At 39.5% G+C, this 21,412-nt stretch overlaps 1 protein-coding gene across 2 annotated transcripts in view; it reads right to left on the bottom strand.

The window, feature by feature from the left end:
• GPR158 (G protein-coupled receptor 158) overlaps nt 1-21,412 on the bottom strand; it is a 185,883-nt gene that overhangs the window by 44,270 nt on the left and 120,201 nt on the right. For both annotated transcript variants that reach the window (XM_005518734.2, XM_088065160.1), the window contains exon 6: nt 7,951-8,060. In XM_005518734.2, coding sequence (XP_005518791.2) covers nt 7,951-8,060 — 110 coding nt within the window. The remainder of the gene's footprint in view (nt 1-7,950; nt 8,061-21,412) is intronic.

The raw sequence follows: 21,412 nt of genomic DNA, 5'->3' as shown, positions 1-21,412 counted from the left end.
CAACAATAGGGACACGGACATGGCAGAGATGTTTAATGCTTTCATTGCCTCTGTCTGCAACACAGATCATGGGCTAAGGAGGTCCCAGTGCCCTGAGCTGGAGAACTGTGGCTCTAAGAATGAACTTCTACAAGATCTGCTGTTCCAGCTGGATCCTTCTAAGTCTATGAGGCCTGATGGGATTCATCCAAGAACACTCAACGAGCTGGATGATTCATTGCAAGGCGTCTTGTAATGCTTTTTGAATAATCTTGGGAATCTGTGGAGGTCCCAGTTGATTGGAAGATGGCTAATGTTGTCCCAGTGTCCCAAAAAGGATGATCCTCTGAAAGTACAGGCCTTTTAATATCTCCTCAGTGACTGGTAGAATTCAGGAGAAGATTATTCTGGGAGTTATTGAAAGACGCCTGAAGGACAACACAGTCATGGGTCACGAGGCCATCATGGCTTCATGAGGGGAAAATCCTGCTTTTCAAACTTAATTTCCTTTTATTACAAGGTAACTCACCTAGTTGATCAAGGAAAGCCAGTTGATATAAACATTCTGGACTTCAGCAAAGCTTTTGATATTGTCTGTCACAGTATCCTTCTGCACAAGATGTCCAGCTCACAGCTGGATAAACACACCATGTGATGGGTGAGCAAGTGGCTCATGGGTCTGAGACTGACAGGATACCTCATTGCAGTTGCAACTTCCCCATGAGGGGAAGAGGAGGGGCAGGTACTGATCTTCTCTGTGTTGACCAGTGAAAGGACCCAAGAAAGTGGCCTGAGTTTGTGTCAGGGAAGTTTAGGCTGGATATTAGGAAAGCATCCTTCACCCAGAGTGTGGTTGGGCACTGGAACAGGCTCCCCTGACCCCAGTGGTCATGGCACCAAGCCTAAATTCAAAAAGTGTCTGGACATACTGTCAGGCTAATGGTGGGATTCCTGGTGCTGTCATGTGCAGGGCAGGAGCTGGGCTTTGATGAGTCTTGTGGATCCCTTCCAAATCAAGATATTCTATGATTCTATTACAGAATACTTTTCATTACTAGACTTTCTGAAACAGAATTTACTATTTCGCCAAGCTTCATTACCCACAAATTTTGTGAGTAATCATTTAGTTCTTGGTTGTTCATTGCAACTGAAAATGTTAAATAGTATCAGGCTTACTCCTCATCCTTCACAGTAGCCCACCAGAAGCCTCCTCTCCAGTCATGACTCTTCACTGGCAATCAGGGTATGTGATCTGCAAATCTCTGCTTCCACTGTGACCAGCCCATCTGTGAGTCACATACTTCACTCCCCCATCACACTCCTCCACAAATAGCTGTAACTCAAGTATTGCACTGTAATGCCTAGTTTCTCTTTTATACCATAATCCCACCCAGGAGAGATACCTTGTTCCACTGACCAGTTCCATCCTTCCCACATAATGAGAAAAAACAGTCTGTAGAGCTATTATTACTGGCATTGCAAATGCATGCACAAATGCACACCTGCCTGGAAGGTATTTCCTCACAGCAGAGTTTTGCTACCTGAGGGAGGTCCTGGACTTGGATGTCCTTGGAAAGGACAGATTCCAGTTCCAGCTCTGGAGCCCTTCTGCTAGCATGTTAACCTGATGTGCCAGACCAGCCCTTTGTCACAATATCTGCCAGGGTGCTCTTGCATGCTACCAAAAGACATCTGAGAGGTCTTGTGATACCTATGGACCATTATAAAGTGCCTTCCAACCCACTGCTGTTTATTTTGTAATCATGATAACAATGTAATTGAATATTAAAACTAATTAATTGCTTTATCATCTCTTTGAACTTTCCTAGCCAAACTCAGTCTGCTATGATAAAGCAGAATGTTTGTTACATTAAGGTGATTAAAACACCAGCCCATGGAACTTTACAGCTGTATCTACAACAATTTATATAAATGAAATATTAATGGGAACATGGATGAGAATATTTTCCAGGATCCCAGTGCCTTATTAATCTTAAATACATGATATACTGCTGACTTTTTTGCTCTAAGATAATGTTATTAGTCCCACTTCTACATGGTGCTCCATCAAGACTAATTCTGCACTGTGTTTTTTAACAGCTTTGCTACATTTTGCTACTTTATAGATAAGAAAGTAGATATTTTATTCAGAAATATGAAATGGAACCATTACACTGTCTAGTTAAGGCTAGTTACTGCTTGAGAATGGCAGAGATACAAAAGAGCTAAATAGGATTTTAATAATGTAGGTTTTATTGCGAAAAAAGCCACAGTGCAACAGAATGTGACTCATTTAATCTAGAAGAGCTGCAACAATAAGAATTTCATCTTGAATGTGCATCATGCAAGAACGCTATATGTGGTTTACTGTCTAAAGCCCTGTTTTGTTGAATACCATAAAAATCAGTAAACAAAGTAGAAAAGGTTTATGGCAGACATGAGGCATGAATTATACTAATGAAATTAATTAATTAGGTTAAGACATGCTGACAAGAAAACAGATTTTTCCATGGCTGGTCTAATTACTGAAACTTCATTCCTTATGAATTCCTACTGTATGTGCAGACATTTTTTCAGCAAGCCCAGCTTCTTCCCTCCCTAAAATGCATCCCCCGGCCTTTCACTCTGTACCCAGCCCCTAAAATCCTCATTTCTCTGCCACTTTCTCCAGCGGCCAGGCCTGAGACACAGTGTGGGAGCCACCAGCACAGTGTGGGAGCCACCAGCACAGTGTGGGAGCCACCAGCACAGTGTGGGAGCCACCAGCACAGTGTGCCCACTGACCACCCAGAGCAGACCAGGCAAAGAAGGACCTGCTGGTGCTGCAGGTTTCAGCCTTTGCTCTGTGGGGGCATTCATAAGGTCTGTTTTCTGCCCCAAAACTGTTTTTCACAAAGCTTTGTAGGATGCAGTTCGTACAATCTCAGGTGCTAAAATATGCCACTTCTAGGGAAGAGACAGACAATTGGTTGGAAGTTATAGAAAGCCCCTACAGTGTAAAAATCTCTACAGCTTGACCAAACCACTCCTTTTCCTGTATTCCAAACAGACTGAAATCCCATCAGTCAAGTTAAAGCAGTAAAAACCAAAACAATTCAACAAGGCAGTATCAGACTAGCACTCCGGACACTGCATTTCTGCAACAGTAACATCTGCCTTGAAAACAATTTTTCCTCCTTTTGTTTCATGTGAGATAACAATGACTACAGAAATCAATACGGAACACATCCAGCGGCAAAATCCAACAGTGAACACATCTGTCTAAAGGCATTTCACTTTCACCTTCCACAAGAAAAAATGATTATTCAAGAGGAAGTAAACCCTCTACTTTTTTTGAGTGCTTAACCAACATAACCACAAGGGCCTGACTCATTTAAAAAAAAAACAGGGAGGCTCACCACTGCAGCCCATGCTCATCTAACTTTGCTTGCCAATTTAAGCTGAATTACACAGCAACCACTTCTCTGAGACAAAACTCTGGGCGGTGCTTCATCACTAGTGTCCCATTTCATGGAACCATTGGGTAGTGGTGTATTGGCAATATGGAACCATCACCTACTGTCCCTATGACCTCTGAAATATTGGCCAATCCAGCTGTACAGGTTCCAACTGCTAAGGTACCTTCTGCCCCTTTCTGCACCACATTGCCACCAGACACTTTTAGACAAGATCATCTGTATCCTCTTTCCCAGCCCAGCTGACCTGAGGGAGGTCATATATGCCATGTGTTGTGGTTAGGAATGGTATTCCCAAATTCAGATTTCCCACTGTAAAACCCCAGACCACATGCCACTTGCTCACTTCTCCCCACCTCCCCCTGTTGCAAGATGAAGGGAAGAACTGAAAGCACAAAAAAGTAAAGATCACAGGATAAGAACAATTTAGCAAAGCAGCAATGAAATAAGAAAAGAAACAGTACCAACGAATAATACTAAAACCAGAGTGCACAAGTTCAGCAAATGATTCACACATGAGTGGTCCCCATGTCCCACCCACCCTCAACCCTGGGTCCCCCCTGAACATGGTGTGAGACATCTCCAACAACCCCAGGGTTCTGGCTGTGTCCCTCCTGGCTGATGCTAACTTTATCACTGTCCTGGCTGGAACCATCTCTCACCACTGATGCTTCAAGAAACAAACTGACACCTTCTTTGGGTTCTCTGCTAGCATGAGCCTCCTCTTTAGTAAAATACTGATCCACAGCCCAGAGAACCAGAGAATCTTTGAATTGTTTATGGTGGAGAAGACCCTTAAGATTATTAAGTCCAACCATACATCTAACACTGCCAAATGAGCCACTAATTCATGTCCCCCACTAAAACATGCCTCTAGACACCCACACACTATACACACTGCTTTTCTCCTCCTTTCTTTACCACCTCCAAAACCTGTAGGAAGGTCCACTACTTGCTCCAACTGTACCAGATGGCAAAGCACAGCAATATAATCTTAGCACAGCATTTAGATGAAATGCAGAATTGCATCATAGTGTTAACATCTTTTTCTCCCACTAACACTCCCATCCCACCATCACTGCTTCCAAAAAAGTGTGGATTATGTCACTGTCATGTTTCTCATACCTGAAACCTTCCCCACACCTTCTCATTCTCCTCACTTTCCCACTCTCTTGTTTCTCTCTTAAGAAATGGAGATTCACGAACTAGAGACCCCATTCCTTGGGTTCCTTTTCCTAAAATATCTGAAAACTATCCTATGGATATACACACAAGTGCATACATTTGTCTTTATGTATGCTACTTCGTTTCATTCTTATGCTTTAGTCCAGAAGGAAGGATCCTGAATTAATCCTGACATGAAGGTGACAGAAGCTCACACAATATTAAAAATAATGAGGTAACCTGTTCATAAAATACAGGGCTTGAAAAAAGGACACAGAGTCTTCAGTTACAGAGATATAGTGAAAGGTGCAACATCAGCATCTCCTTTAAACCCAAAAAGTTAAATTTGAAACATCATTACTTCTTGAGATAATTATTTTGAAAAATTCATTCTTAAGGAAAGTATTGTATTTTATGTTCATAGCTCTTCAGCTAGATTTCTTAAATTAAGCTCATTTCCATGCCCCCATCCTTCCACCCCCATAAACATCAGCTCGTTATTTTAAAAATGCACAGTGAATAAGAAAGAGGCAATTAAGGATGAGGCACTGTAGAAATTGACTGTGACAGGTGTTCAAAGAATGAATCAGTACATGATTTCCCTGTTCTTGTGCTTTTCCTTAAGCATCTGCTTTTGACTTTTTTTCTGATTTCTCCTTGATGTTTGACCCTAACAAAACCTCTGAAACCTCTTTAGGAAGCGAGGAGCTACAAGAAATTTAAAAAAACTACAACAGCCCCAGGTGTTTCCAGTGACTCCTACCTGGCTTTGGTTAACCTTCACACTCTAATGCTACTTAATGCACCTCATTTGTTGAGAACTATAGCATTAGATTTTCTTGTTATCATTAACCTTTGCACAATACTGGTTTTCCCATTTAACTCAGAAAAATCACAAGTTCCTTGATGGCAATTGGTTCTTCCCCCAGGAAGGACACAGCCTAGCTGCAGGAGAGAACAAGTGCTTGTCAGGAGTATTTGTGATGTCTGCAGTAAGCCATTCCTCAACCTTGTAAATCCTGTGGATTGAATTAATCTGCCAAAATTTTCTACTACATTTCTATTAACATCACATTGTTCCTAACAGCATAACTGCTGTGAATGTGTATAATAAAATATATATCTAACTTGGCTCAGTCTTTTGCAAGGCATACTCTGGGACTGAGATATTCAGTACCAAAAAAGACCAAAATATCACAAATGTAGGAAAGGAATGGTCAGGATATCTGGTTGGAAAACAAAAGATAGATTCCTACAGAAAATAATTCTAGATTAACATACTAAATAGGTTTTTTCCCTCTTTGTGTTACACAAAGAAATACAGAATTATTCAGAAGGCCATCCACTGCTCACAGCAGGGTTAATAGTGAATCCAGACCAGGTTGCCCAGGGCTTTATCCAGTTGGGTCTTGAAAACCTCCAAGTAGGGAAATTCATAATCTCATGAGCAACCAGCTCCACTGCTTAATCACTCTGACACTGAAAATGCTTTCCTCATATAACATTGACCCCAATATTCATTCATACTGTATAAAGTTGAAATCTCTTAGTTCAACTTGTCAATGTCTTTTGTTCTTCCACTGTACACTGCTGTCAAGAACACAGCTTCACCTCCCTGTAGGTGTTGGATAGCTCATGTTAGCTCCCTCCAATGCTATATTTTCTTCATGTTGAACAAGCCCAGCTGTCTCAACCTCTCTTTGCAGGACCAGTGCTCCAAGCCCTGACCATTTTAATGGCCTTTCATCGAACTCAGATGAGTTCACTGACATCTGGACACATCATTGCAGATATGGTGTGAATAAAGGAGAATAATCACTTCCCTCAGCCTTCAGGCAACTGTCCCAGTGATACAGTCCAATCCACTGCTATCCTTCAATGCTTTGTGATGATCAAGGATGAGGATGGAGTGCATTCTTGGTTTCTTATTCAATTTTGTCTTGTTTGCTGACCCTGTCAGCACAGGTGCCAAGTAACATCAAACAGCTGAATGAGCAAAGCAGAAGACTTTCTGCAGTTTTGCAGCCTATCCTCACCTAATATGAATAGAAGATCAACAGTCCTGTCAGGATTGCTGCTTCCTCACATCATGTACAACCACATAAAGAACCTGTTAGGATAGCAGAACTGCAGTGACAACATGAGCCACCCACAGTCTTAGGCTTTTTATCTATCTGAGCTATGGATAACAAAGCATCCTAGCAAAGTCACCAGCTCCCTCTCTTCTCTACTGCTCTTCTTGTTTTACTTTTTTTGCATCAGAAATTGTTCATCCCAGAAAACACTATGGAGGTGTGGGATTTTCTTGGTCAATTTCAATGCAAAGATGTGGCCAGACACAGCATTTTACAATTACAGTTTACTAGGCTAAGTGTACACTTGTAACCAGGGACACAAATTAAAAGGAGCTGCAAGAAGGAGCTCAGTTTTAATGGGAAAACAGGGGTTTCCACCTAAAATGTGACTAGTCAATAATACATCATGAAACACAAGATATTTTCAGTTCTCATTCAGTTAATGAGCATAATAACAACCCTCCTCTATCTAACATGCCAACACAGTAATAAAACTAAGATCAAAAGATGAGTGAGCATACTTCATCCAGTATGTTCAAGTATCAATATACTGCTTATCTCTTTGTTGAATAAAAATACTTACAGAATGTATCAGTAATTTCTTTCATTAAAGTTTAAAGAGGGAAAAGTATTAGGATTTATCCAGCATACACAGAAAAGTTCTTCAATTTCTTCACTTTAATTTTTAAGGGGACTCTAGAAGTGGGACTTGAAGTTGAGCCTCTAAATATTAAATCTCTGAGTCACATGTAAATGCACTGCCAACCCCATGGAACCCAGAAATTGCCTCCTATTTTTGCTGGCAGGTACTGATGCTTGTGAGTCTGCAGCTTGCCTGCTATGATTGCCTGAAGAAAATAGCCCTTGACATAAAAGCCATAAGAAAACACAGTAAGTATATACACCAGTCTTTTGCTTTACCCACCATTGCTGTGCCTAAACACTTCAAAAGCATCTCTCTGCAAATACTTCACAGGGAAACTTTTGAACACTTCATGAATACTTCTGTATTTTGTATATTCAAGGAAAACACATTCACCTCCTGTGAAAAGGGGTTCTTGCACAATTTAACAGTTAATGTATATATATTTTTAATCAAATCCTGTCAGCATTCATAGCTCTCAATTCAGATTAGTAGCATATAATTTGAACAGGAAAATTGAGGAGAAATACACAGTAGAAATGGCACTTGTTTATGATATTTGCAGCTCTTCCATCTAAGTACCCACACAGATTGCACATACTCCCACAGAGATGGAAATTAATATGTGAAATACCTGTGCAGCTTGAGTGTCACAGTTCCATAAACAGTAGCAAAGCCCAGAAGACGAACCCATCTTAGGAGAATACAGCGAAATATACTTGGCTCAAAATACAAAATGACAACCTATAGAACAGAAAGATAGAGAGATCTTCAGTACTGCTTTCATGAGAAAGTAGTTCTTCATTCAAATGCAGAATAGTTTCAAAACAGGACAGCAGACACATTTCAGCTCATACTGCTGTATATTTAGATTTTCTAGTAAAGTGTTGGGATGATCAGATCAACCAGCTGGCACAGTTCTAGGCACCAACTCCTTTTTGAAGGGAGTTGGCAAAAGCCCTGTGACAGACTGTGAAGTGACAACACTTTTAAATGCAATTCCACTGACTTTTCTTAACTGAGTGAAAACATGTACCCAGAGAGGAGGATAGAACAGACAAGGACTTTTTCCCTGAGCTATTCAAGTAATATGCAGCTGGTTTAATTCTGGTTTGATAGGCTGTATTTACTAGGTTACACTTCAAAGTCACTCCTAATAAACCTAGCAAAATGATAGTTGCTCATTTTCTCTCTGTCAAACTAAAAATAATTGCACTAGCTTCTTTCTATCCAAAATAGGAAATATTTATGACACATTTAACTCTTTCTTCCCTGCATATTTCACCTAAGCTATATCAAATCTCTCCATGCATCAATCACCACCTTCTTAAGAAAAATAACCTTTTTGTTCACCTATGCATTTCTCTAATCCAAATAAAAAATGTCCTACCAGCCTTTTTCCCTGTCTACTAAGGACTACAAGGACACAACAACAACACTCCATAAGCAGTAAAAGAAAGCTAATTCTGTAGCTATAGTGCATATAGAAGCTTCACTATTAAGTGAAATACTACTCTTCTCTAAAAAAAAGGATAGCTCAGTGAACTCAGTCACAATTTGAATCAGGAGTCCACTTCTTCTCATTCCAGCAGACATTGTCCCTCGTGTCCTGAGGGTTGATCCCATATTCCTTCCCACTCATCTGGTCCCAAGGAGCCTGCTGTCCCAGGGATTTGTTGGAAAACTGCCCCTACCCCACCTGTAGACCCTGCTTGGTCCAGCAAACCTAGATCCCATGCATTCAATGTGTCTGACCAGAACCTAGTAAAATAGCCCACTGCACCATAGTACAAATTAATTAGGTAATCCTGGTCTAGAGAAAGCAAGCACTGAAACATTTCAGGCCATCTGTCACAGCTTCATTTACAGTCAGTACATTCTGGCAGCAGCGGTGGTATTGTGCCTACTGGCTGCCACATATTATTTTCCTAAGTAAATGCTCTTCTATGTGGGAATTCAAGTTCAGGATATTGGCCAAAAGCCCAGGACTACATCCTTTGGGTGACATAGACTTCTTCCGAAGAGTGGGGGCAAAAATGGCAGATGTGGGCTGAGAGAGATGGAAGCTGCTGCGTTTCACTGGAATGCTTTTTTTATACAGCAGAATCAAACTATTTCTTTTAAAAATATGATTTGCTGAATCAAACTGTACTGCAAAATTTAATCTGCTTTTTTTTCCACTTTTTTTTTTTTTTTTTGGACTGACACAGAATCACAATGTACTGAGCTGGAAGGGACCCACAAGGATCATCAAGTCCAGCTATTGGCACTGCATAGGACACCCCAAGAGTGTGCCTGAGAGTATTGTCCCAATGCTTCTTGAACTCTGTCAGGCTGATGCTGTGACCACTGCTCTGGAGAGCCTGTTCCAGTGCCCAACCATCCTTTGGGTGAAAAATTTTTTCCTGATTTGACATGCTTCAATGTAGACATTTTCTGGGATTCTGACAAATTGTGCATGTAGGAAAGGCCGCAGTTTTTCTCCTTGGAAATTCAGCTGGAAAACCAAAATGCATCCAGATATGCATGACCATGCTTGGGCAAACAACACATCCACAAAAAGTTTCTCAGGACATTCTGCTGAATGGCAGCAGTTTCCTAACATACAGTTAAATACATTAGGACAGTTGCAGAACCTGAGAAAAGTCTGTAGCAGTAACTTGTCTCCTGAGATTTGCCAGGGGGTAGAAAACACCATGTTTCATCTTTTGACTCTTCCAAACAAGAAAAACTATGTCAAAAAAAGATTGGCATTAAGAGACTCTGAACATTTCAAAGTTAATTTGAAAGCAGAATTTTTCAGATAATTGAAATGGGAAGATCTGAAAACTCTCCAGGCATAGAATTTTCAGAACAAGGGCAACAGCTCTCTTTGCCATGCAATCTGACACAGCAATTTCATCTGCTGCTGCTTATTGAAACATTAACTGCTTGTGTCTAGAAAATCTCATTGATTTGCATTGAATCATTTGTAGGAGCAGCTGAGGCATTTGGCTAGATATCAGCCAAGAAACCACCACTTCAAATGCAGCCTGGTGTGAGCTGGCCTGACAGCTCACCGTGAAGGCTGCAGAGGCAAGGCTCTGCTGGAGAAAACTGTTCTCATTTTCCCCTTTGAAAAAGACACATTTTAACTCCTCCTTCACCAGTGGTGAAGGATAATGCAGATGTAAGACTTCATCCAAGTCTGAGTCTCTTTTGGATCTTCCTGTGTTTATATGATGGAGAATTGTAACCCTGCCTCCACAAGGGCCAGTGTCCATTTCTACCTATTCTTGCACATGGTCTGTCATGGACCCAGGCTTTGAAGAGTCAGAATTGCTATATGTATGTGTTGCTTTCTTCTTAGGCATTGCAGAAGGCTATTCTAAGAATATGTCATTCCCATTCCCATCAGAGCTCACCAGGATGTTCAGATGACTGCCCTCTCTAAGCTCTTGTCACTATTATGTCTCTTATAAACACCATGAATTTTAGAGGCACAATTTTTAAATTGAACAATCTTTACTGCATTGGAGCCAAGGGGCTATAGAAACACATCCCTGGAAGATTTGTTCAACTTTTTAATACAAGTGAAATATAGTTCTTGCAAAGAATCTGGTCAAAAGTATGACTGCTGCACTCCATTGCTCACTCTCCCTAGCAAAACAAACCAACCAAACCAAACCAAACCAAACCAAACCAAACCAACCCCCTCCTAAAAACCAAGCCAAACAAAACAACAAAAAACCAAAACCCAAACAAAAAAGAGGAACATGACACAGAAGTCTTTGGTTTGTTTTGCATCAGCCTCTTCTACCTTATCACAGCCCCCATTCCCTACTGTTATCCCCAGAGCTGTCTTCTTCAAGTGACAACAAATGTGCAGCAAAAGGTTGCTGAGCTCCAAGTGAGGAGTGTAGGACGAGCACCAAACGCACCCACATATCCAGGCTGCTCTCAGAACAAGGGAATCCCTCAGTTCTAAAAGACTACCCTGCCCACCAAAAACCTGACAATATTTCATTTTCTCTTTATGTGTTTATGGTACATTAGACCACACTCTTCTTAAAAATGCTGGGAGGTTTTGCTGATGGATGGAACAAAACATCTTTACTGTACATAAAGAAATGTGTTATCATCAGTTTTGCCGGCTCCTGGCATCCACTTAAATACTAGACATCAGTTTCTGCTTAAACTTAAACAAAAAGGTCTGGGGAAAATAATTTGGAAACCAGAAGAAGATAAGCCAGACAGTGGCTGTTCATATCCCAGTTACTGCAGATGTGCGTGAGACTTCATGAACTGTGACTCGTCTTTGTCATTTGGACAAATGCGTTTAGATGTTTGCTTTTAAACTCAATGTGGTTTAAGCTATTACTGTCCTTGCCAAAACATTGTTCCAGTAGTCACGCTACCACTTGTGGAGTCAGAGATGAAAAGACTTCCTAAGGTCACCAGCTAGCTGTCAAGTGTGTTTAGAGCTGGAGAATTACGGACACGAAAGAGGGACTTAGCTTGCTGACACAGCGATCAGCCAGCTCAGTTACTCATCTGACATGATGAACAGACAAACACACACTAAAGACAATAGCTGAAGTCAATAAAAGCACCTCACACGTTACAGCAAATTTTCTTTATCAGAACAGGTAACAAAGTAAAAGTGCAAAGAGAACTAACACTGAACAACTGAACATTCAAAATCATAACAGAGTTCATCTACACAAAAAAATCGGGAATTAATGAGTTTTATAGGCTCAGTGCCATTGCTTCTTAAAAGATAAACAGCATTTAGAAAGATTCTTAATTAAAAAAAAAAAAAATCCACCTTATTACAGCCCTATAATGTTAATAGTCAGCAAAACTGTGCAACGCAAAATGCTCTTTTGTCTTTCAGATTACCTTTACTGTGCACATTAAAAGATGATTAATTCTGCCCTTCACCTTGGCACCAGATCCAGGCAAAAATACTTTAATACTGTGTACTTCCCCAAGGTGCACTGACTGGGATTCAATCTGCCTAAATCAAACATATCATTTCTTCCTACACTGTTTTAGGGGGTCTAGTAAATCAGGCCTACTAATATATGTTCCACAGATAACCCAAGGATAAAATCAAGTACCTTGAAAAAGTTCAGGTCCAGCTACTTGGACAGGAGCTTGGCTTAATAAAGGCTTCCAGTACACATCTCCATTGCCTAGAAAGGCACCACAGCATTTATTTTAGGGAATTTGCTTCACTATATGTCAATTAATAATCTGCATTAGGACTAAGCCAAGCACTTTATAGCCAGCTGTAACAATATTGTAATGTATTTAAGACAAGTACATTTTACTTCAATTCTGAAGCCACAGAAGTCATGTGAATAGATCAAAAACTCATTTTCTTCTACAATCATCAAATTGCTATACTTCACGTTGAGAGGAAATGGGCAACACTATAAAGTCTCAAAAGATCAGAAGCCAAAGAGCTTAAAAAAAAATACATGTATTGTCAATGCTAAAAATCCTAAAACTAAACATGAAAAATTTTGAGCAGGACCTTAACTCTGAAAGCCCCAAAGTCTTCAAAACTTTTGAACTCTTCTTGTTTTTGTCCTTGGTTGTTGAATCATGCTAAGGTTTAGGCTGGAATGGACCTTTATAGATCATCTAGTTCCTAGTGCTGTGGACAGGGATGTCATCCATGTTATATAGGTAGAAATGAAATTCAGAGTGTAGAATTGGAGCATCAGCATCATCTTCTGATGGATCTGAGATGCAAGTCACCCACTTTAGACAAAAGTGATGCTAAAGTAACGGGTTTTTTTTCCCATTTGCAAATAATCAAATTCATCTTAAAATTCCGTTCACTTAACCCAAAGAAATTTACAGGAAAACTATGTACTTTTTAAATTGAACTTCAGAATTTTCTGCAAGTACTCTGCACAGTTCAATGCAGGACATGACACAGCCATTCAAGATAATGCCTTTTGGGCTAATTCCATTAACAAGCTCTAGGAGATATTGTGAAGAGATCCATCTGATCTGTTCCACTGCACAACACCATCTGCCCTTGCCTGACTGCAACAGCTGTCTAGGGCTGTCACTTGGCAATTCTGCTACGCAACAAGCCATCAGATACTTCCCCTCAGTATCCTGCCATGCTGAGGGATGGGCAGCCTTCCTCCTTCTGCCGTGTTTCAGTAGTTTCTTTCAACACATAGAATATCCTCCAGGGTACATGAAGTCACCTATTAAAGCCTCAGTCCTAACACTGAGAAGGGATTTCCTGCAGCAGAGATGCTGTTTGCAATGTTAGATAAGCTTGCCATCCAAACTCATAACAGTCTGGCACTACACTTCCCAGGAAAGGGACCAATCCACTTCCATGTGGGCACGGTGCCATCGTAACAGATGGGATGAATGAAGGCATTCATGAGCCTGTGCACACTACGGGCACCACATACCACTGCTCGAAACATGAGTCACAGCTCAGATCATCTGCTTAAATATTAGCGAAGGCACAGCTCCTTAGCCAGCCCTGTACCATCCACAAATATTTCTGGTGCAGCCACACACAACATTTTAGAGGTATGATGACAGCTAAATATATATTTAGGCTAATTACTTAAGAACATTTCCCTCCATTTCCATCCCACTTTTTAAACCACATGTGCTTTTTAAGACATTACATCTTACTATAATAGGCCTGTGAGCAAACAGTACCATCAAACCTTGCTGTCCTTGCAAATCTCACCATTTTAAAGCAGAGCTACACCTGATCATTAGCTCAAATGCCTCTGTAAAGCACATATTTGCTGCACAAAACCACAGTAACTACTCAGTAGGTTTTATTCTTGCCTCTGAATTGGAACTGAATCAACTTCCCAGTACACAGCATTGCAAGCACTCTGCTGCTGGGGGCAATTGCATTTCAGATAAGATGTATGTTATAAGCAAAATCCTTGCAGCCATTTAAGTAAGATCTTCTGGGTTTCTTCATAAAAGAAGACAAATTTTTCCTCATCACCCACACAAGTCCAGCTTGAAATCTGGCCCACTGAAATCCTATTTTCCCTCCCACTATAGTTTCAACTATAGATACTGGTATTTCTTTCACTGATTATCTTATACTATTAATATACATTAATATTAATACAATACTATTAATACATATTAAACCTCTGTCTGTTTCAGCAAAGACATGTCTTGCTTGTAAAGTCTTTTGGAAGACCATGACCCAGTATAAGCACATACCCACCAGTACCAGTGGTAAATGAAAAATTTTACCAGTGTAAAATAAAAGGGCAGACTTCTAGAACTTCATTCATCAGAATGCTTTGCTATCAGACGGTTTTATTACACTATGGATTCATCCCCATCAGGCAGTAACAACAGATCTCTAAAGTTCTTTATGGAATATATATTTTACAGTGGAGCTCATTTAGCCCCCTGAGAGATTTAACTGGAGATTAAGCAAACAGAAACTTCAAGATCATTCTGGTTTGACAAAAGAATGCATACTTAGAATGCCTTTTTACAGATATATCTTCAATTATTTTCCTCCTTTTTTTTTTTTGGCTTCCTCTGTTCATAAGGGAGATTTCAAATAATTACTGACAAGACACCCTTAATAGGTTATTTTGAGGAATGTAAACATCCATGTGATTTCCAAGATGCTGTCATGTATCTCCTCCAGTTTAAGGAGAAAAAGTGATATGCTACGGACCCTATTAGCTGTGGAAATATTTATTTCCAAGTGACTTGAACACATGGCCTGAAAATGCATTTATTCACCATAAATTCTAGCCTTTGCTTAAGCCTTAATGATCCAGCTTCACTGCTCCTATTTGCTTTGGCCTAATGAATAGTATTATAAAATCAAGTCATAAAAAATTAACATGTAATCCACAATAGCTTTAAAAAGAGATGTGCTTGCATTCTGTAGACAGATTTGATCACAACAAATGGATTTTTACACCGAATAAGGCCCACACAGTAGAGAAGAGCAATCCAGGACTTTTTCCTATTAAAAGATAAAACTTTGTCACAAAACAGTTCACTATCTTAGGAGACATCAACTGACTCCCCACATGAACTGGTTATAAATGCTAAGGTTGAAGGGTACTCCAAGTACTAGGACTAGGACAAAAAGACTAGACCTCTGCCCCAGGCTGCTGTGGGAACCCTCTGAGGAACTGAGGAGAAACAGAAATCACCTTGAAACATGATTATCACACATATTCTCTGCATCTGTTTCCAAACACAGAGATCATGATTAGCTTTCCAGTGTAATAGAATAACCTATTTAACTTCAGCTGCAAACTTCTCAAATACAAGGAGAGATTCCAATGGTACTGGCCCAGGTACTAAACAGGTAAAACATGATCATTCAGGAAGTATGATGCCTCCCACTCTAAGGGGCTATAGGCACTGAGGTGCTGGAGGTGGAAAGTCCAGTACCTTAGGGGCAAATGACCACTGCTGGTTATTGAATGCTTCTGTAGAAGCAGTACAAGACAGGGAGAAGGTCTGAGGCTCAGAAGTTCCATCAAGACCATGCCTAAGTGTAGCACAATGAACAAATTACCTAACATTGAAAAATCCAGGCTGAAAAAAATCTAATAGTTTTAATCACGTCCCATGTCAGGCAGAAGAGAAAATAAAGTCTGAATTGTACACTATCCTTTCCCTCTTCTCACTCAAGTGTACTTCTAACTCACCAGTAGCACAAAGCAAAAGCAGCTTTTGCTTCATTTTTGAAAATACTTTTCAGGGAGTCCAAAAAATAATGAGCTTGGTTGGCCCAACTGACCTTCTCACCCATCTGCTTTGATGTTCCAGCTATTTCTCTGTCTTTGGTAGATGTCTATCCCCACACATACACTGGCTCTCCTCCTGACAACCTCACAACCTTTAATACAATACCCTAAAAGCAGCCTGAACAGCCTCAGAGGTCAGTCCCTGAGGACTTGAGAGTTGGTTCATCTCAGCAACTCAGACACCTGAACTGGCCAGATGTGGACTTGGCTGGATGTCAGAAGTTTCCACTGAAATCAAGACACTGCCTCAGAAAGTTTCAAATGTGTTTAAACAAGACACTTTAAAAACAATAACTGTTGTGTTTTAAAACGTAAAGCCTACCAGAATCTACCTAGCTAACAGAGCAAAATGCTTTTCCTGACCCACAAAAGTCATCAACCACAGCCTGAAAGCACAAAATTAATGCATAGTAATTTATCTGATTTTAAAGATACTTAGGGGATAGTAAGAGATGCAGGAGCTGTTGACTTCACTGAAAGGCAACTACCCAAATATTTTCAAAAAAATCTGTCTTCCTGTCTTCAAAAAGACTGCTTAGAGCAGTGTATATACCACTGATGCTCTGCACTCTTTCATTTGATGTTTTTTAAACTTAGAAGAAAAGGTCTTCACCTCCTTTCCAGTTAAGTACTGAAAGATGGATGAAAATGTGTGTTTCCTGATCAAGCAAATGGTCAGGTTTAGAGTGAAGATTACTAGACGTGATCTGCCAGCAGCAACACTAAAAGCAAAGATGAGCAGAGGGGGAATTCAGGGCTCCAGCTTCATGCACACTAAGGCTAAGCAGAGAAGCACAAGCGAAATACAGAGGAGAAGCTGAGCTCCTTAATCATTCAAAGCTTCTACTTTCACAGTTTGCATTACATTAAAAAAACATAATTCAAAATTAATAGAAATAATTTCATCAGGATGTTTTATCTCAGCAATGTATAGGCACACCAAAAATTGTTCATGCTGATGTAAAATTTAAAAGAGAAAAATCAAAGGAAGCTGCAAAGTCAAAATATCTTCTAAAATATTTGCTTCTTCTGCAAGTTAAGTTTTATAATCCAATTGCTTCTTTCATCTGTTCAGATACATTTTTTTCCATGTGACATGCCACTTGGGTAAATCACAATAGGCAACTGAATTCCCTAATCTACCTACTTCATATTTGAAAAAAAAACCCTAAACTTACTTATTGGGTGCATTACTATCCTCTTTTATTAAAAGAAATGTGGTAACCAAAGAAACAGAAATAGAAGCACTTTAATGAACTGAGCCATATCAAATGAAAAAACCCTGACATCTCTTTGGCCTATTCATTTGCCAAACCACTGACACATTTTAATGGTATGTATTTTCATTATTTTATTAAAACCAACGAAAATCTAACAATTAATTTTAAGACCACATCTGTGATTTTAGGAAAAAGGTATCTTTAAAACATAACAGTAAAGTAGTCTATATTAAAATAAATCTTGCAAGAGCTGCAGCTAAATCAAGACATAACAGATTAAATTATTCAGAGCAATTTGTCAAGTATACTTAATGCAAGGCACAGGTCATAAAAGAGACTCACATAGACATTTTAATCTTGTTACACTATAGCTGAATTCCCTACAAATATAGACTGTAAGGTGTGTGTGGGGGGGGTGTTATTTGAGTGTTTCCAAATACCTGGGAAAAAGAAAACATGCAGTATTTAGAGTTCCAAAAATAATTATCTCCTCGTCTTAATCTAACAAAGCCAGAGAAGTATTTAAAACAAACTTTGTGAGGAAAAAAAAGCTATCTGATGGTTTAGGTTCTCCAGAAATACCTCCCTCCTTGCTGCACATGCTCTCTCTGAACTACATGTTGGCAGGTTCATGAGTCAAGGTAGGAATTTTATTCACATCAACTATTAAGATGGTTATTTGGAAAAGGTAATGGGGACAGGCCAGGACTTCGAAATACCCTGCTAAACCACAGCAAAGAGCAGGACAAAACTGTGTGCTATCCTCCTGAGGACAATTTTTGTTGGTATTTATTTTGACAACAAGCAATTTAGAAAAACCCTCTCCACAAAATACCAGCCGGACATCTCAATCCAGCCGGTGCTGATCAGTTTACTGCAGACATCTCTGCTGGAACTATTGACTTTTCATTTTCAGCTTATGCACCGTAGCAACAACAGCAGTAGGCACAAGCCAGGGACCACGGCGTGACCAGCCTCCAGAAGAAGTGCTGGAAACACTCCATCTCCTAATGCTCCCTAATGAAGACTGGATGTCTGTCTGATAAATCTGCTTTAGGTAAACTGAAGCTACCGGTAATTGGATGAATTGAAAAAATGAGTGACATACTCTGCTGGCACGATCTACATTAATCTTCAATCTACACTAATCATATCAAGCAAATTATGTTATTAACATAATTAATTCATTATGGGTAATTAATGAAGTCCAGAAGAAACCAGCCACATCTGCAAACTCAAAATGCACTCCACAGTAGAAATTATGGAAAAAGGAATGAAACACTACTTTTCTTCCTACTAGGAAGACATTCTTGTAGTTCTTCAATCACATGAATATGAACATTTTTACCTTCCAAAAGAACTGTTTGGACAGTTTGCTTGGCTAAGAGGGCCAGAGTGCTCATTTTTGGTCAAGTCAAAAGGAAAATAAATTTTTTTTAATAGAAATCTTAGCATAAAAAATATTTATACAGTGTTGAGCAGATATTGAAAAATAATTATAACTGAGAAATTAAAACAAATTTAGCAGAACAAATTTCTATATTCAAGATTATCAGGCTCTTCTGTCATTTTCTTTCAGTCACATATGCCACACAGGTGATTTTTAAAGAACAGCATAAAATTAATCACATGCTTGTATAAATATTTGAATACATACACACTTAAATTCAGAAATAGATTTGATGCCTTTGTTGCGATTTCTTTTTTGCCCGTAAAATCACGATTCCCTTTCAAAAGTTAGTTGCTTTTCATGCACATTGATTCTAAAGCACATTGATTCCAAAATAGCAGCATAATTTGGGTGTATCTGTGCCAATGTTTTCTGCTTTATGAAAAGCAACACAGATCAGTATCAGTCTCCTGCAATCCTGAAATACGCTTTATTGCAGAACAATTCACAGGGCATCTCCATGAGCCATGAAACACTCCTTCACACAGCATGTGAGAAAGTCTTACTCTCTATGTTCACTCTCCTCACCACATTAAACTGGGGTGGTTTGATATTATAATCCAGCTATTTCTACTGGGACTAGGAATCTGGAGCAGACGTTCTGCACACATAAACCAGGGAAGAAAAGTGAATGGTTAAATTCCAAGACAGCCAGGCCAAGCTCCCTCTGTACTCAATGGGGAGCACTGTAGGCAGAGGGCAAACCACATCATCCTTCTACAGGCACTTGAGCACTGTCCTCCAGAGGTGCCTACTTCCCTCCACAGGCTAGAGAGAGCCTATGGTTAAATGTGTTGTTCAGAGTTAAAATTAATTAAATATATATATATATAATCCCTGCACTGCAAATAGCTACTCCAAAGCTTTACTCAGAGTTTTCAGCATTCCCTCTTTCTGAAGTGCAGGCAGCAGCTAGCAACCTGTCAGACCATGTAAAGCCTATTGTTCAACTCTAATATACTATAGAGAAGAAGTTGGAAAAACCTTCAGAACTATTTAGCCTAATTTAATATTTACTGATATTTTAAGCTGGGTGTATCAAAGGAAGCAAAGAACTTTAGAACACTGAACTAATTTGGAATGAAATGAACCTAGAACAAAAGTTATGTTTCATGGATTTTAAGGCAACTCTTGAAAAATGCAGAAGCACAGAAATAAGATGGTATAGAAAATAACCGAGACATTAGCACACTGAGGGCCGTGTTCCTAAGGGACAGGTGACATTTCCATTAGAGAAGAAAAATTAAAAAGTCCTAAAATGGAAAGCACTGTTCTCAAGATTAGGCGTACAAACTGTCATGGCGTAATCTCAAGCAATGTACCAGCACCAGAGCTGGATGGACTGAGAGGAGCCTGAGCAGAACTCTTCAGTACAGACCTGAGAAGAATATTTCTTCAAGAGTTTGAGAACAACATACTCAACTCTGAAAGAGCAGTCTTCAAAAGCTTCAACACATGTAGGTGGCAACCAACTGAACAGAACAACTCAGAAGAGAAATCTCCCTGTGGAAACTGCATAGAAAAGGAAAGTAGGAGAGATGAATCTTGAAGCAGATCTTCAGGAAGATGAGTGTGGACTTGAAAAACTTTTAAGAGTCTATGGAGGTTGCTGCACAGTTAATGAGAAGTCTGAAGTACAATGATGCAGGAAAGAGAGGAATCAGGTTGCACAATGTGAAATTATTGACTGGGAGAAACTAAAGGTACTAACTTCTTCTCTTGGAAACAAAGTTTCATGACACATGAAAGATCTTTATAGCTGCTCATGACCTGAACAATCAGCAACAGTAAAATCCTGAAGGAATAAAAGGCACATCTCATCTTCCAAATGTTGCATTTTCATACTGCATTTTCTAGCCTTGGAATACATCCAGGTTTTCCAGAAACCTGCATTACCAAATGCACTTATGGATGAATTCTTAATTGTCTGACATGGGCAATTTCTTTTTTCAAAAAGAAAAAGACACCACAAAAACATTTGAGATGTAAGGTTGCATTAGACAAGCACATCTTTGATATTTAATGTCTTTTTCAGTTATCATTAAAAACTTGAATAATTTTCAGCACATGACATGAAGTCTTTTCAGGTCCTAAAGATTTGAACTCAGACACTCAAAACAACCCTAGGACTTGTAGTTTGTTTTGCTGTACTATGCTCTCTCTGTAACTTAGGGTTTGTTTAATGTGATTGTAACTGCCATTAATTTCAAACATGTACACAAACTATAAAGAAATTACTTGTGAATAAGGAAAAAAACCTTAGAGGAGCAATTTTTTATTATTTTGAAAATTTAGTGGGATTAGACAAAACAACACACCTGTCTGCCGTGCAACAATTAGCAGGTTTCTGAGGAACGCTCTTGACAGTGAATGATTTAACCTGGAAAACAACCAAATTCAAGCTACAACTTTTCAGTGACAACAGTTGAGGTCCATATGCTACTTTCTGCTCACACCTAAAAATAACCATTCCCTGAAGCAGTTATAAAGCTAGATCACCCCATTTCAATATGTAATCTAACCAATGGGTACCACATCTTTCCTACTGCTGTGGACTTTGATTAATACTTGTGCTTATACCCATTTACTACTGCATAATGGAGCAATGTGAAATGGAACAGTATCAGCACATCAGGCTGAACA

This window comes from Pseudopodoces humilis, chromosome 1, assembly GCF_049639895.1.
Source record: "Pseudopodoces humilis isolate 2021_Gansu_Grassland_sample_001 chromosome 1, ASM4963989v1, whole genome shotgun sequence".
Taxonomy (NCBI): domain Eukaryota; kingdom Metazoa; phylum Chordata; class Aves; order Passeriformes; family Paridae; genus Pseudopodoces; species Pseudopodoces humilis.
This window is presented reverse-complemented; position numbering and strand designations above follow the sequence as displayed.